Genomic DNA, 15,957 nt, shown 5'->3' with positions numbered 1-15,957 from the left:
CGCCCCGCACAGAACCCCGTGTGAACGGCGTTTAGAATGGAAGCGGGGATGACGGGTATCTTGGTCATCGTTGTTCTTCTTAATGGTAAAAAGTATTTAAATGTCACCTTTTCTGAAAAGCTGAAATCATTCTGATGGATAAATAACCTTTTCTCCTTGGTTTAGGGAGTTCTAAACCCACTTTTGTTCCAAAGACCTATGAGACATCCTCACTCCTTTCATGACTCACGGCCCTGCAGCCCTGCAATGTCACCCTCCGCCCCCTCACCCGCACCACCGGGCGCTTGCCCTTCAAATACAGGATCATGTGGAGCAAACCCCTCGTCCACTGAAACCAGCCAGAGCAGGCAAGGAGGTCACACGCACACGCGCACGACACTCCCCCGACCACCCTGCTCGATTTACACCCAGCCCCCCTGTTCTCCCATTCTCCATCCACTGCCATCCCGACTGGTAGATGTAATCGGCACCGAACTTGGTCCATTGTAAAAGTCTGACCCCAAGGCTCTATTGCATAAAGAGAAGGAGGCAAAGATGGAAAAGAGCCGGAGAAAGAGGGAGAAGGAAGAGAGGGAAAGAGGGAGAAGGCAGAGAGGGAAAGGGGGAGAAGGGGAGGGAAGGGACAGAGAAAAGGGGAGGTAGGGAAGGAAGCAGAGAGAGAGAGAGACTGAGACTGAGAGAGGTGGGCAGACCTCGGGCTTCCTTTGATGGCTTTTGTTATTGTTTGGGTTTGAATTGATAAGCCCCTCCCCATCCTTCCTCCCCGTGGCCCTGCACCCTGCTCCCGCCTCCTCCTCTCTGAGCCCGCACTTCTCTCGCCCCTCCCCCTCCATTTTGGCGCCTTTTCCTTCCCGCCACGTCGAGGCGGCGTAGCTGCCATTCTGACGGTAGGGGGGAGGGGGCCCTTGGGGGCGGGGCATTTGCTTTATGCAGATCCGCTGGGCTCTGGTTGGCTGGGGGCAGCCTTGCGGGGGCGGGGTTTGGTCGTGCCGGCGGTGCGGTGGGGAATTCTCCTTCCCAGCTGCTTTCCCCACCCCCCTTTTCTTCCCACCACCGACTCGGCAGCCGGGCGCCCCGCCCCCGCCCACCCCGCCCAGCCTCCCGGAGAAGCCCCGCCCGCTCGCCCGCCTGCCAGCGCGCCCCCCCCCCTTCCGCGCGCTACGCCCCCTTTACTCCTGGCTGCCGGGCGAGCCGGGCGTCTGCGGCGGCGGCGGCGGCGGCGGCAGAAGCGGCGGTGGCGGCGGCGGCGGCGGCGACGGCGGAAGAAGTCTAAGAAACATCGGGAACCGCGGCGGCGACTACACAGGCTGAGGCGACGGCGGCGGCAGCAGCAGCGGCAGCAGCAGCAGTGGCGGCGGCGGCGGCAGCAGCAGCGGCGGCGGCGGCGGCAGCAGCAGCGGCGGCGGCGGCGGCAGCAGCAGCAGCAGCAGCAGCCCGAACAGCCGCAGGAGGAGCCGCAGCAGCAGGAGCAGCAGCCGCCGCCGCAGGAGCAGCTGCAGCAGCAGGAACGGGTAGCCTTCTGCAGCGACGAGCTCTGCACCGCAGCGCCGCGGGCTCTGCTGCGGCACACTGATCCCGCCAAGCAACCGCCCCGGCAGCGCCCCCACCCCAATCCCCGCCAGCTTCCCCACCCTCCGCCCAGCCCCGGTAGCGTCCAGTCCATCGTCTTGTCACCCCTGTACCCGGGGATGCTCCTGTCCAAGATCAACTCTCTGGCTCACCTGTGCTCCGGGCCCTGCGTGGAGCTGCATTCGGCCAAGCTGCCTCCCGGTGAGGACCCTCCCCGGCGTGGAGGGCGGGGACCCGGACTGGACCGAACCGACGGGGAAGGGAAGACGGTAGAAAGCGGAGCATGCACGCCGGCAGAACCGGCGAGGAGAAGGACACTTAGGGAGAGGAAGGATTGGGAGAGAAAAGGTGATATAGAGACTGATGGATAGAGAGATGGAAGGATTGATGGACGAACGGGCTGACGGATGGATGGATGGGTGGGTGGGTAGGGAGCAGCTTCAAATAGTCTCTGACGGTGCTTCTTCCTCCGAAGGGAAAGAAAAAGAGCCCCTGGAGAAGCAGTACCAGGTGGGCCCGCTGCTCGGCAGCGGTGGCTTTGGGTCTGTCTACTCGGGCACCCGGATAGCAGATGGCGCACCGGTAAGTGGGTTCTGAAAACGCCGGGGAGCCCTCTCCTTAACTCTTGCCCCCCAAACCCTGCCTAGTCCTGGGTTTCCCCGAAACCCTTGGCTCGGGGCGGGGGCGGCGCGGTGGGGGTTGCGGGAGACGTGGAGAGAACTCTTTGGCGAGGGAAGGTCTGGGGGAGTGGGTTTGGCGGTAACCTAAGGTCCCTTCTCTTTGGGGGCTTTGCAGGTGGCTATCAAGCACGTGGACCGAGATAGGATCTCAGACTGGGGGGAGTTGGTAAGTGCCTGGGACCCGGTATATTTTTGTTTTGGTGGGGGGCAAACGAGCGCGTCTCTATCCGTGTGCTTCCCCTAGTTCCCGCCCCACCTCTCCTAACTCGTGAATCTTCCCGCAGCCCAATGGTAACCGAGTGCCCATGGAAATCCTCCTTTTGAAGAAAGTGAGCTCGGGGTTTCCTGGGGTCATCCGACTTCTGGACTGGTTCGAGAGGCCCGACAGCTTCATCCTGGTGCTAGAGCGTCCGGATCCAGTCCAGGATCTCTTTGACTTTATTACGGAAAGGGGAGCCCTGCAGGAGGAGCTGGCCCGAAGCTTCTTTTGGCAGGTGCTGGAGGCTGTCAGACATTGCCACAGTTGCGGGGTGTTGCACCGAGACATCAAGGATGAAAATATTCTCATCGACCTGAACCGAGGGGAGCTCAAGCTGATTGACTTCGGATCCGGGGCATTGCTTAAGGACACAGTCTACACTGACTTTGATGGTGAGTGGAAACCCCTTGGTCTCTTAGGGACACTGGGGGGAAAAAAGCAGGTGCTGGCTAAATACAGCAGCATTCTTCTGACCTGGAACTGTCCCCATTCAGAGGGGCCTTCTTTGCGGCTTTTCTCCTCGACCTTTTTCCAAAGGTCATCTTGCCTAGTTGAAAGAAATCGGGCTGTGGCTGCTTAAGGAGCTGCTCTAGGGGGTAGGGTGAAAAAAAAAGATATCCAAACCTTTGTAGTTCTCCTGTGTGCTTAATGGAAGACCAACCAATTTAGCCGTAAGGGCTTTGCAAGCTATCAGAAAGGAGTGAGTTTTACCTCTGTTGAACCTGTAATGTTTCCAGCAAGAATCTCAGTAGTGATGTTCCTCCCCTAACCTTTCCAGTCCACTGGGTCTCAAGTCTCTTTTCTGTGGATAAGAGACAGAGTTCAACCAAACCTGACTTGTCATAGCCCAGATTTTAAAATCCTGACCCAGTTTCCCAAACATTGAGGGGTGTTAAGGACGAGTGCCTAGGGAAAGAGAAGAGCATTCGAAAAGAGGAACTTATTGGTAGTTTCTTGTGGGTGGTCTCCCTTTATTTTTCCTTTTGATTTAGTAGAGTCAATCTGGAAGGAGAAACTGTTCTCTTGTCATTTCACTAAATTATTCATTTTGCTGGTAAAGGCGGCAGTTTGTTTTTGTTTTTCGGTCCAGGGATGAATGTTGTGAAATAAGATCTGTAGATTTTAAAATGAGTTCATTCTTACCCCCGCCTCCACCCCTTCTCACTTGATCTTACAACTCTCCCCTCTCCGTGCCAAATAGAGGCATTAGGGTAAGGGGAGGGGTTTTGGGGCTGGTCCTTTCTGCAGCAGGGAAGAATGTGGGAGCTTCCCTACACACTTGACATCAAAGAATAGGAGGGTGGGTAATGATCTGAGAGGCTTAAGCTAACAAACTGCTGACTTTCAAAACCTGTGACTCGGTCTTGCGGTTTGTGTTTATTTGCCCTTGGAAGATGCTGGGCCTGGGCTGCATTTTTTGTATTTCACAGTTAATGGCTGGCAGGACCCTCCCACCTTTCCAAGCCTCTGCTGCCCCCTGGTGAGCAAGAAGCTGGGGTGTGCTTTTTTTTTTCTTTTTTCTTTTTTTTTTTTTTTTACTATCCAAAGTTTGTAAACAGGAATCACGTGGCCTAGAAACCGGCCCTACAGCTCTGACCTCAGCCTACTCTTCCTGCCTGGGGAGGAGAGGAGGAGGAGGTAACAGAAGAGGGCGTGGGCTTAGCTTAAGCACATGCTCTGGGCATAAAAGCATTTACAAGGGCATAGGAACCCAATTTCTGATGTCATGGAAGTGTACCAATTTGGGTGAGAGTCGAGTCTTGGCAACGTTTGCATTTAGTTTTAGGAATAGTTGGGTTGTAAATAGGTCTGATTTCCTTACCACGATTTTTATGGGTGGTCTCCCCTTCCAGGAGTGGAAATCTTGCCACTTAGATTGGAAAGAGGGGCTTTAGAGATATCTAGCCCAAATCTAGTTTTACCCCAAGAGGAATTTAGGCCCGGAATTTACCAATTCTCTGGTCAAATTATGTAACCTTTCTGAGCCTCAGTTTCCCTGTCTACAAAAAGGTTTTATTTCTCCTTCAATACAAGATTTTTTTAAAAAAAATATTGAAATATGAAATAATATAACATCCTAAATTATTTGAAAGTTTAAATTCTTATGTTTAAATACATGTTTTCAGTTCTTGATGTGGTGCCAGAGAGGAAAGGAACTTTAAAAAAGTCTTAGTGTTTTTTTTTTTAATTATTTGTAGTATTTATTTAAAAAAAAAAAAAGTAAGTTCCAAATTCAGCAAATTTTTAAAGAACTTCAGTTTATTGTTAGACATCCGGGAAATACCATGAACCACCTACTCTTATTAATCCTTAACAAACACTTAGCACCCACAGTATCTGGTATGAAATGTTTGGGTTAGAGCAACTATGTGTACCATTCTTATTTCTCTTTGAATAGCATTTTTCCCCCTACTGATTTTCCATGGTGTCTTTGTAGGCACCCGGGTGTACAGCCCACCAGAGTGGATCCGTTACCACCGATACCATGGCAGGTCTGCAGCAGTGTGGTCCCTGGGGATCTTGTTGTATGATATGGTCTGTGGCGATATTCCCTTTGAACATGATGAGGAAATAATCCGGGGCCAGGTGTTCTTCAGGCAAAGAATCTCTTCAGGTAACTGAAAAATAAGGGGAAAATCCAACTTTGTTTAGACAATATATACACATATACAAACACATAGATATATATCTTATCTGTGGATGGGTATTAAAAAAAATTTGTTGCCTTTTAAACTGGGGGAATCTAGTATAAATGGCTCTCTAGACAAATCAGCACCTGCATCCTGCCTGTGTATATTGTCTAACTCCATGTATAGATGATTGAAAACAGGCCTACGACCTCAGGGATGGTGTAGCACTAGACTGGTGATTCATACTTCATACCTGGACCCAGGAAAAAACTAGTCTATTTTGCTTTCTTTTGTAACTAAAACCATGTGGTTTGTTCATTAGCACGAGTGAGTCATCTTATTAAAAAAAAACAAGCAACACCCTAGATTACTTGAAAGTTTTAAGTTCTTATATTTAAATATAGGCCTAATATTTTTTATTCTTGATACAGTGCTGGAATAAAGGAACTTAAAGGCAGTTATAGATTCTTTAAAAGTGGTCCAGTTGGTCTTTTGAAATTATTAACTGTTTATAATATAGTAATATTTCTGCCATGAATGACTAATTTCATTTTATCTTAAGTTCTTTCTGTTTCTGGTGGGAGTGGAATTGTGGGCTACATGATCTTTTGATTAACAATACCAATAAAAATTTGGAAATGATTAAGGAAAGATGCTTCTTTCCCCCTTCCCCCACTAAGGCATCTATCTGAAGGATGCAGGTATTAATTAATACCTTTTAAGTAAAGAACAAACAGGGTTGATCTTCCAGTAAGGGGAGCCTCAGTAGAGCTGAAGGGGTCACCACACCCAGATTTGGCTTTTTATACCTGTCCTCTTATAACAAAGCTGGGCAGACTGCATTGCTAAGCCAAGTTGTCACTCCTCCTATTAATCACCACCTGTCTCCTTTGCCTTATGCAGAATGTCAGCATCTCATTAAGTGGTGCTTGGCTCTGAGACCATCAGATCGACCATCCTTTGAAGAGATCCAGAGCCATCCATGGATGCAAGATGTGCTCATGCCCCAGGAGACGGCAGAGATCCACCTACACAGCCTGATGCCAGAGTCCAGCAAATAATAGCCTCTCTTCAGGCTCCTCCCCACCCCTCCACCTCCTCACTGATGTTCAAGGGGCAGAGAGGCAGGGGAAGCTTCCTCCCTTCTCCCACTTCCCAAGTACCAATGACTCTTGGAATCAAGCAGGGCCTTGCTTGTTACAGGAACAACAATTCATAGCTCATTCCAGACCCAAGCTCCCTGGAGGCTGCCTCCTAACTAGGAGAAACAACTCCGTCCCAGGTGGCCTGGGCCTCAACTTCTAAGGATTTTCCCCTTACCACTTTCCTCAGGTTACTAGTGTTTCCCAACACTACAGAAACCTGGAGGCTTCAGCCCTGGGCTGAGACTGATTTCCTAACCTATAGAGTTCTACTGAATGCTGGGAGGGTTGGAGGAAAAAAAGGGTGGGGGTGGGGGGAAGGGTTGGAAAGGAGGGGAAAATAGGATAGGACTGAATTGAATAACATTGTATTTCGTCACTGTCGCCCCTTCCAACTCTTCAGAGTGCCTTCTGTGGTGACTCCGGCTATGCTGGGAGAAATACTGGAATTTGCCCTCTACCTGCTGCTTCTCCAAAAAAAAATCTGCTTGGGTTGGGTTCCCTCTTCTCTCTTTTTCACCTCCCCAAATTCCCCCCCTCCCTTCTCAATCCGTAAGAAAGGTGCCATGGAAGAAGCTGTGGGCCAAACACTGAGCCACCTCACCTGCCCAATTTCTGCCTCCTGTAGGAAAACTTTAGAACTGGTCTTCCTCCTTGGTTGTTAACTTAAATGTTTCAAAGCCAAGACCTCAAGAGAAAAAAAAAAAAAAAAAACGCACAGACAATGCAACTCAGCAGGAAAAGAAAAAACTGTAAATGTGTGTGTACATTTGGCACATTAGTGTAAAAAAGATTGTAGTTGTTTGGAATTTTTTTGTTGAATTTTTGCCTTTTTAAGTTATTTCTTTTTTTTCCCCTCTCTCTCTCTTTCTCCCTCTTTGTTTAAAAAAAAAAACGCATCCTAACCTGGAGGTCAATGTTATGTATTTATTTATTTATTTATTTGGTTCCCAGCTTGTCACCCCCTTTTCTCTCCCTACCTTCCCCCCTCCCCCCCAGCTTTCCACAGCTGCCCGTCCTGGTTTTCTTTTCCTCCTTTTCTCTCCTCCAACTTGGGGACCTTCTCGGGGTGGGGATTGGTGTGTATGTGTGGGGGACGGGAAGGGGGGGGCCGCCAGTCCTTGCTCTGTCTGTGCCTCGGCGCTGCATGGAGTCGCAGGACCTGGGCCAGACAGCTGTCTGCAGCTTCTGGACGGACTGCCTTTGTTCCCCTCACCTGCACACATGTGTCTAGTTTCCATGGGTAATGGGGGAGGGGCATTTTGCTTTGTGTATATAACCCTTCTGGATGGTGGTGTATGTGGTGTGTGTGCGCGTGCTCGCCTTCCAGATTCTGGGGCTGTTTGAAAACAGCACGTAGCCTGCTGGTTTTATCAAGTGTAATACTGTACAGGGGGATTAAAGAAGATCTTATTTTTTTTTTTTATACATGCTGTTTTTAAATAAAAATCCTTTTGTCTTAACCTGTGGCTCTCACCATTGAACCATTCTGTACCCAAACAGTTCATTGAGTGATGCTGGACTAGTTCCTAGGACTGAAGGATGTTTCTACACACAGATGAGCAAACTTAATTTAAACATTTATTTTGAAACGCAGTAGGATCTTGGCAGCTGGGCAAAGGGAAGACAGTGGGACTGAAGGTGATGAGAAGGCGCAATGGCAGCTATGCTCTACTCTCTACCCCTTTGGGGATTGTTTCCAGAGAGTAAAAACTTAATCCAGAGTGGTTTATCACTCCTGGTAGGTTAGATGGGAGTTTGACAAAATTCATGAGCTCATTTAAACCACACATTGTGTGTATTGTCAGATCAGAGATCTTAAAAAGGATTTAGGATGTTCCCTAACTTACCCCTTGTTCTAGACACCCTCTTGTTAGGTTGCTTAGGGATCCAGCCCAGCATGTCCTGAGATTCATATCTCCCCCTTTTTTATTATAGATTTTGTTGATCTGAAACCTTGGGTTACTGTCCAGCAACTCTGCTCCTTAATGTGGTTTTGGGAGAGGAAGAATTAATTTGGGATTCTGTACCACTTCTTCCCTAGTTTCTTGGTCCTTTGGGTTCAGGAGTCTTGGAGCTTCTCAAAGGGGTCGGTTTTCAGAAGTTCTCCCTTTTTCCTGTCTCCCAGAGGGACATGTTCTCTGTTCTAGGTGATGGAATAGATTCACACCTTCAGGTGGGAGGTATTTGGGGGCACTCATTCACCTCAAGGCTTTTAAAAAAATCCATTTGACCTGCTTGTCTTTTCAATGCGTAACAGTGGGGTAGGCAGCCATGTAGTGTAGTGGATTCAGTGGAGGGTGCATGCTGGGAAGGCTAGTAATTCTGGGGTGATGGCTGTCTTTACAGGGCAAGTTTCTACCTTTGATGTCCACCTGATCCATTTTCAAGTCCAAAGATCTAGTCATTGAGGCACTAGCCACCTCATTCAGTGGCCATGTTGATAGTCTGAAAGCAAAGATCTAATACTGGCGTTCTCCGTTACTTTTAGAAAAAAATACAAGATGGCTTAGCATTTAAAGCTCAACAATATGGCACCTAATTCTAGTTCCATACAATTTAACCGTGACTCCCCTTCAGTCCACTATATTCTAGCCAAACTGACCCACCTACCAGCTCTTGCTTCCCAGTTTCATGCCTAATGCAAAGCCTATCCCTTTCCTGATCTGTAAACAAAGGATGAACAACAGCCCCATATCAGAACTAGCTCTTAACTTCTAGGCTCAGCTCAACTGCCACCTTTTTCTAGAGGCCTTTCCTGATTCCCCCAATTGTTTTATTCATTCCCTCCTAATTACTGTTTTTATTTTGTTTCTATCCTTTATTCGCTTCTCTGAACAGGTACCTTGTGTCCTGAGCAGAATGTAAACAGGAACAATCTCATTTTCGTCAATCTCCAAAAACAGTACCTGACACTTAATAAATGTTAATCAACTGGTTGCTTTGCTGTAGGCTAAATTTGAACTCAAATCTTCCAGACTCAGGCCTTGGTGCTCTAAATACTGCACCACCTAGTGTCAGCCGTACTATATTAATATTTGTGGAGTTAAAAAAAATACAGTACAAAAGTTGACTAAATTCAGTAATACTTTTAAATTGATTTATATTTTGTTAATCACGTTAGCTTCAACTTTTTTGTTATTTTTTACTAGATCTGTGATGTCATCAGTGCATGGAGCTCTTGATGAAAAAATCCTATTACCAAAGATGCTTTTTCACTTAAAAGTCTTAAACTCCCAGGGCACTAAGAGGTTAATTCAGGCAGTGAATAAGCATTTATTAAGCACCTTCCATGTGTCAGACATTGCTAAATGATAGGGGATACAAAGAAACAAATGAGACAATTTCTGCTCTCAAGGAGCTCACAATCTAATGGAGAAGACAATATGCAAACAAGCAAGCTACTACAGGCAGAATGAATAGCTTAAATAATTTGCCCAGGATCATATAAGCAGAACAGTATATGTACCTGTGTGTGTAAGACAATCTAGAGATGGCTCGTTTGCTTATCTATGCTTTGGCCTGTGGATTCTTGAACCCTTTGCAAATATCACTACAGCCCATGATTAAGATCAGTGAAGGAGAGGGTTCTAGTATTCCACAACACAGAGTACTAATTTGCTTTAGGCTTTTGTTAGATCCCTGTAATAGATTGCACTTACTTTTCAAGGACCAGTTTAGGTAAGTAGAAGAGTTTCTCATCTTTGGGTTAGCCACCAGCTGAAACAGTTTTGAGCCACAAGCAACCCCTAAAATCATGCATGAGATAATAGCCCTTGGGGCTTTAAAAGAAAAATGAACAGATCCCCAAAATCTTTTTGTAATTTAATGGTAGAAAACCATTACCCAAATACGGAGAGTCTGTAACAAAGGGTCCTGTTTAATCCTGTTTAGTGTTGAGTTAATCAGCAAAGATTCCATGAAAAAGAACATACTTAACATTTGGGGTTTTTTGGGTTTTTTTTTTTTGTTTTTTTGAGGCAATGGGATTAAATCACTTGCCCATTGTCACACAGCTAATTAGTGGCTAAGGTTAGATTTGAACTCTGATCTTAAACTACATATTTAATTTTGTTTATTTGTTTTTTGAGGCAATGGGATTAAGTGACTTGCCCAGTGTTACATAGCTAGTAACTAAACTAAGGTTAGATTTAAACTCAGATCTTAACTCCAGCTGTCCCTAAATTATTTATTCTTGATCTGAATTTTAAATGACTTCTATTTGTTTTCTTTCTTTTTTCCTTCTCTATTTCTTTGTGTTTTGGGTTTTTTTTTCCTTTCATGAGGCAGTTAGGGTTAAGTGTCTAAGTCTGGAATTGAATTCAGATTCTCTGGCTCCAGGGCCAGTGCATCATCTAGATGCCCCTACTATTTTCTTAATTATAAAATGAGAAGTTTAGATTCAATGTTCTCTTGAGGACCCTGGCTTGATGTAGAGACCCCTAGTCGTGGAGTCAGAGTCTCTGAAGTTAATTTCTGCCTCTTCAAATGTTTTCTGGGTGGATCTGTGTCCCCTTGGGGAGGGTTGGCTATGTGGTACAGTGGGTAGAGCACCGTACCTCGAATAAGCAAAATGTGTCTTTCTGACTTCAAATCCAGCCTCAGGTACTTATAGCTATGTGACTCTGGACAAGTCACTTCATTCCTCATCTGTAAAATATCACAAAGAGTCACATGTCACTGACCAACAAACTTGAGTAATTCAGCTTTTCTGGGTTTTATTTTTTTCTTCCGTAAAACAAAAAGGTTTTTCTACATAGCTTCCAGAATTTCCTTCCAGCTCTAGCTCAATATAGGAAGTCGTGGCAGGGGTAACTGTCCTAGCGGGCGGGTGGGATAAATGAAGACAGGTTGCATTTCCTTGGAGTCATTTATCTTGTTAGATTCCGGCTTAACTTGGTTCCCCAAAGGGTGAAGGAGGGACCGAGGGAGAGGAAGGGGGCGGGGAGAGAGGGGGAGCATTTCTTGTAAATGTTGCTCATCTATTTCAACTGCTCCTCTAGTTCTTGGAAAGCCCCACCACAAAGGACCTATCGAGACCAGAGTGTTAGAGCAGATAGGGCCTCATCTCCCCAATTCATTTCCTGCTGAAACTTGTAAAAGCAAAGGCTGCACTGGCCCCCTAGCTCCTCTGAGCCCTAAAGGAAATGAATGCAAGGAACTAAAGCTGAGCAGAGTCCCCTGGGCCGGGAGGAGGGGTTCTCCTCCCAGTCAGTTACCTAGGACTCCCAGAGCAAGGCTTGGGCCGGGTTCCTCAAACCTCATTTCTGCAGGGAAAGAGAAGGAAGGGCAATCTAGAAAAGGAAAGAGGGAGAGATTTTATTTCTCTAAGAGTGAACACCACTGGCCAGAGCCCTCTCTGGAATGCAGGATTCTGCAAATGGCAAAACAAAGAAAAAGGCAGAAAGACCAGAGAATTGGGGGAGAGCTAAAGCACCATGTGTGGGCTAGTACAGGCAATACCTACCTGTCCCTGGGTCTTCAGCCTCTCAGCTGACCCTAGCCAGAGTTTCTGTTTCCTCACCCATCCCAGCTTCCTAAGAAGCCCTCGATCAGTTTATGAGTACTAAAGAATGGCTTACATCTATATAATGTTTTCATTTTAGTAAAATGCTTTATTTAATGTATTGTTTAATTTATGCTTAATTTATTTAGTTAAGTCCCACAGCAACTCTATAAGGAAGGGACTCAGGGAAGATTATCCTAATTTTATAGACAAAGAAACAGGCTCCTGGGCTCATAGAAGCATAGATTTAGAGCTGCAAGAGAGCTTTAGTTCAGTAATTTTTCAATCGAGTCTGGCTTTTTGTGATTCTATTTGGGGTTTTCTTGGCAGAGATATTGCATTGGTTTGCCATTTCTTTCTCCAGCTCATTGTATAGTTGAGGAAACTGAGGCAAACAGGATGAAATGACACGTTCAGGGTTACTGTAAGTGAGGCCAGATTTGAATTCAGGAAGGTAGTCTTCCTAACTCCTGATCTGGCACTGCTATCCACTGTATCACCTAGCTGCCCAAATTTTGAGACCCTCAAGTCCAACCCCCTCTTATTACAGAAGAAACTAAGGTAGTTGTCTTTTTTCCCTAATTTTAAAATTATTTTTCAAATAATAGCTTTTTATTTTCAAAATACATGCAAAGATAGTTTTCAACATTCACCTTTGCAAAATCTTGTATTCAAATTTTTCTACCTCTTTTTGCCCTACCCTTCTCCTCTAGACAGCAAGTAATCCAATAGGTTAAACAAGTGCAGTTCTTTTATACATGGTTCCACATTTCAAATGCTGCACAAGAAAAATCAGATCAAAAAGGAAAAAAATAAGAAAAAAAGGCAAGTGAACAACAAAAAGATGAAAATACCATATTGTCATCCACATTCAGTTCCCACAGATCTTTCTCTGGATGTAGATGGCAGTCGCCATCACAAGTCTATTGTGATAGACTGGAATCACCTCATTGTTAAAAAGAACCACATCCATCATAGTTGCTCCTCATATGATCTTGTTTTTACTGTGTACAGTGTTCTTGTAGTTCTGCTCATTTCACTTAGCATCAGTTCATGTCAGTCTCTCCAGGCTTTTCTAAACTCATCCTGCTGATCTGTACCCAGTATGGCATATTGCTTTTTATATACATTAGGTCACTTGATTCTCACAGCAACCCTCTGAGATGTCAACAAGCATTTATTAAACACCTACTGTGTATCTGAAGGCACTATGGGGATACAGAAAAAGGCAAAAGACTTTCTCAAGGACTATCCATCTTAAAGGAGGAGACATGCAAATAACTAGGTAAATATAAGATGTATATATATATATATATACCATATATATATATATATATATGCCCAGGATCACATAGCTAGGAAGTGTTAAGTGTCTGAGGGCAAATTTGAACTCGGGTCCTCCTGACTTTAGGGCTGGAACTCTAACCACTGCACCATGTAGCTGCGCCCCCCCCCCCCACCTCCCTTTTATAAATACTGATAAAGGGCAGCTAAGGTTGTGCATTACCTAGAGTCCTGAAGTCAGGAGGACCTGAATTCAAATCCAACCTCAAACACTTACTAGCTGTGTGACCCTGACAAGTCACTTACCCCAAATGCCTCCAAAAAAAAAGTTGGTAATTCGATTCTGAATCCAGTGATCTTTGCTGTTTCCTGAATAAGAAGTTTCATCTTTATGTCCAGGTATTTTCACTGACTTTTCCTCCTTTCAAGGCATCCTCCCCTCCTTATCTCCATCTCCAGTTTTCCCTGGCTTTCTTCAAGTATAGATAAAAATCCCATCTTTTATGAGAAGCTGTAACTGATCCCTCTTAATTCTAGCACCCCACCTCTGTTGAATACCTCCAGTTTATCCTGTGAATGACTTGTTTGTACATAATTGTTAGCATCTAGTTCCCACACACATACACACAGATCAAACTGCCAGCTCCTTGAGAGCAGGGGCTGCTTGCCTTTTTTTGTATGCTCAGAGATTTGCACAGTGCTTGGAATATTGGTGCTTAATAAATGTTTGACTTGCTGACCATTTTTTACGTTTGTAAAGTACTACATTCTCTCACCTGATCCTTACAACAACTCTAGTTTTTTTTTTTTTAAACCATCAGTTTATGAATGAAGAAACTGAGGCTAAGAGAGATGAAGTAATTTTCCCAGCGTCCCCCTCTCTAATAAGTGGCAAAGCCAAGTCTAAAATTGAGGTCTTCTGAGCATTTCTGAGTGCTCTTTTTCCAGCCTATGCTGTGTCTTCTAATCATTTGCTTGCCTCCTCTCTTTCTTAGTGAGAGAAGTAAGGACAATAAATATTCCTAGATGCAGAGAAAGGAAAGACTACAGTGGGATAGAGTGGCCAGGGGAAGTTTTGTGGAAAAGGTAGGATAGGAGCAGACAGGGAACAAAGGTAAAGTAGGAAGAAATCATAAAGCATGGTGAAGACTATAAGGAAACTATTATAAAGTCAACTAATCCTCAAATGGCAGTGTCTGGAATGCCCTTAGCAATCTGATCATTCCCCATTGCATGTAATCCAGTTTGTTAACATCCTTTTTTAAAATTTTTCAATATTTCCCCAAATATATGTAAAGGTAGTTTTCAACATTCATTTTTGAAAGACTTTGTTCCAAATTTTTCTCTTTCTCTTCCTTACTTTCTCCCTCCCCAAGACAAGTAATCTAAGATGGATGAAATATGTGCAATTCTTTTAAATATATTTCCATATTTGCCATGTTTTACAAGAAAAATCAGACCAAAAGGGGGAAAAAAGCATGAAAAAGAAAACAAATTAAAAGGTGAAAATACTATGTTCTCATCCACATTCAGTATCCATAGTTCTCTCTGTGGATGTGGACAGCTCTTTCCATCACAAGTCTATTGGAATTTTCTTGAATCCCTGCACTGTTGAGAAAAGCCAAGTTTATCACATCAAAATCCTTTTTCAAAAGAGACAGAACAGAAAAGAAAACAAAAAACCTGTTGGGTGAATAAATGGGTAATTAAATAAAGTGGCAACTCACCTTGAGTTCAAATTTAATCTCAGATACTTACTAGTTGTGTGACTCTGGATAAATCACTTATGTTTGCCTCAGTTTTCTCATCTGTCAAGTGAGCTAGAGAAGGAAATGGCAAACCACTCCAGTATCTCTGCCAAGAAGACCCCAAGCAGGGCCATGAAGAGTTGGAGACAACTGAAGAAGACTGAAGAACTACAAATTAAATAACTAATTCTTTCTGAAATGGGGGGCTCAGACAGATCTACAAGTCATTCTTCAAAAAGTATCAGTTGAAAGAAAAAGTTTGACTCGCTCAAGAAAGGAACAAGACTTGTTATGTAATTGAAGAAGACTGAAGAACCACAAGTTAAATAACTAATTCTTGCTGGAATGGGGGACTCAGATGATTAATGGGAGCTAAGTTTGGAAACTTAGGGGTTTCCTAAATAAGTGGGTCTCCAAGAAATATCAGTTGAAATAAAAAGTTTGATTCCAGAAACTGTTAACTATATATATATATATATATATATATATATATATATATATATAATCAAAAGCCTGGTTTGAATCCTAACGCTCTCATTATAACAGTTATTCATGACTGGAAGCTTAGAAAATTCCTTTCTGTATCCCTGAAGAAATTATCCTGGCACTAATAGCTCCAAATGAATTGGTTACAACTAAGAAAAAGAGTGGATGTGGGGCATGTGTGTGTCCACAGATTGAGGAGGGAAGGAAGAGTAGAGGATAGACCTTAAGGGAAATCTTTTTTTTTTTTTATATTAAACATGTGCAGTTCTTCTGCACCTATTTTCATATTTATCATGCTGAACAGGAATAATCAGATCAAAAAGGGAAAAAATGAAAAAAAAAAAAAGCAAACACCAAAAAAAGTGCAAATATTATATTGTGATTCACATTCAGTCCCCACAGTTTTCTTTCTGGATGTAGAGAAATCTCTTTTCTTAGTTTCCCTAATTCATAAGGATCTCACAAGGAACCATGTTCCCCTCTATTACTTACCACCATCTCTGGGAATGTATATATTTTGATTTCTATATGGTTCTCCCTAAGGTAACTTTAGAGTTTAGAGTAGCTTCTCTTACCTAAGCACAATTTACATTCACACCAATTTACTTACTTACACACACACACACACACACACACACACACGATTTTTTTTT

The 15,957-nt window shown here is 44.4% G+C and overlaps 1 protein-coding gene across 2 annotated transcripts; it reads left to right on the top strand.

Moving 5' to 3' along the window:
• Positions 1–1,425: 1,425 nt before the first annotated feature.
• PIM1 (Pim-1 proto-oncogene, serine/threonine kinase) lies at positions 1,426–7,089 on the top strand. Of its 2 annotated transcripts, none has more exons than XM_031964947.1 (6): positions 1,426–1,917; positions 2,045–2,151; positions 2,365–2,415; positions 2,534–2,900; positions 4,946–5,122; positions 6,042–7,089. In XM_031964947.1, exons 1-6 carry the CDS (start codon positions 1,689–1,691, stop codon positions 6,197–6,199), a joined length of 1,089 nt encoding a protein of 362 aa, XP_031820807.1. In that variant the 5' UTR covers positions 1,426–1,688; the 3' UTR covers positions 6,200–7,089. The 2 variants fall into 2 exon arrangements, with proteins under 2 accessions (XP_031820807.1, XP_031820808.1); XM_031964948.1 differs by having other exon boundaries at positions 1,427–1,770.
• Positions 7,090–15,957: the final 8,868 nt, after the last annotated feature.

The sequence above is a fragment of the Sarcophilus harrisii genome, chromosome 4, assembly GCF_902635505.1.
Source record: "Sarcophilus harrisii chromosome 4, mSarHar1.11, whole genome shotgun sequence".
Lineage (NCBI taxonomy): Eukaryota > Metazoa > Chordata > Mammalia > Dasyuromorphia > Dasyuridae > Sarcophilus > Sarcophilus harrisii.
This window is presented reverse-complemented; position numbering and strand designations above follow the sequence as displayed.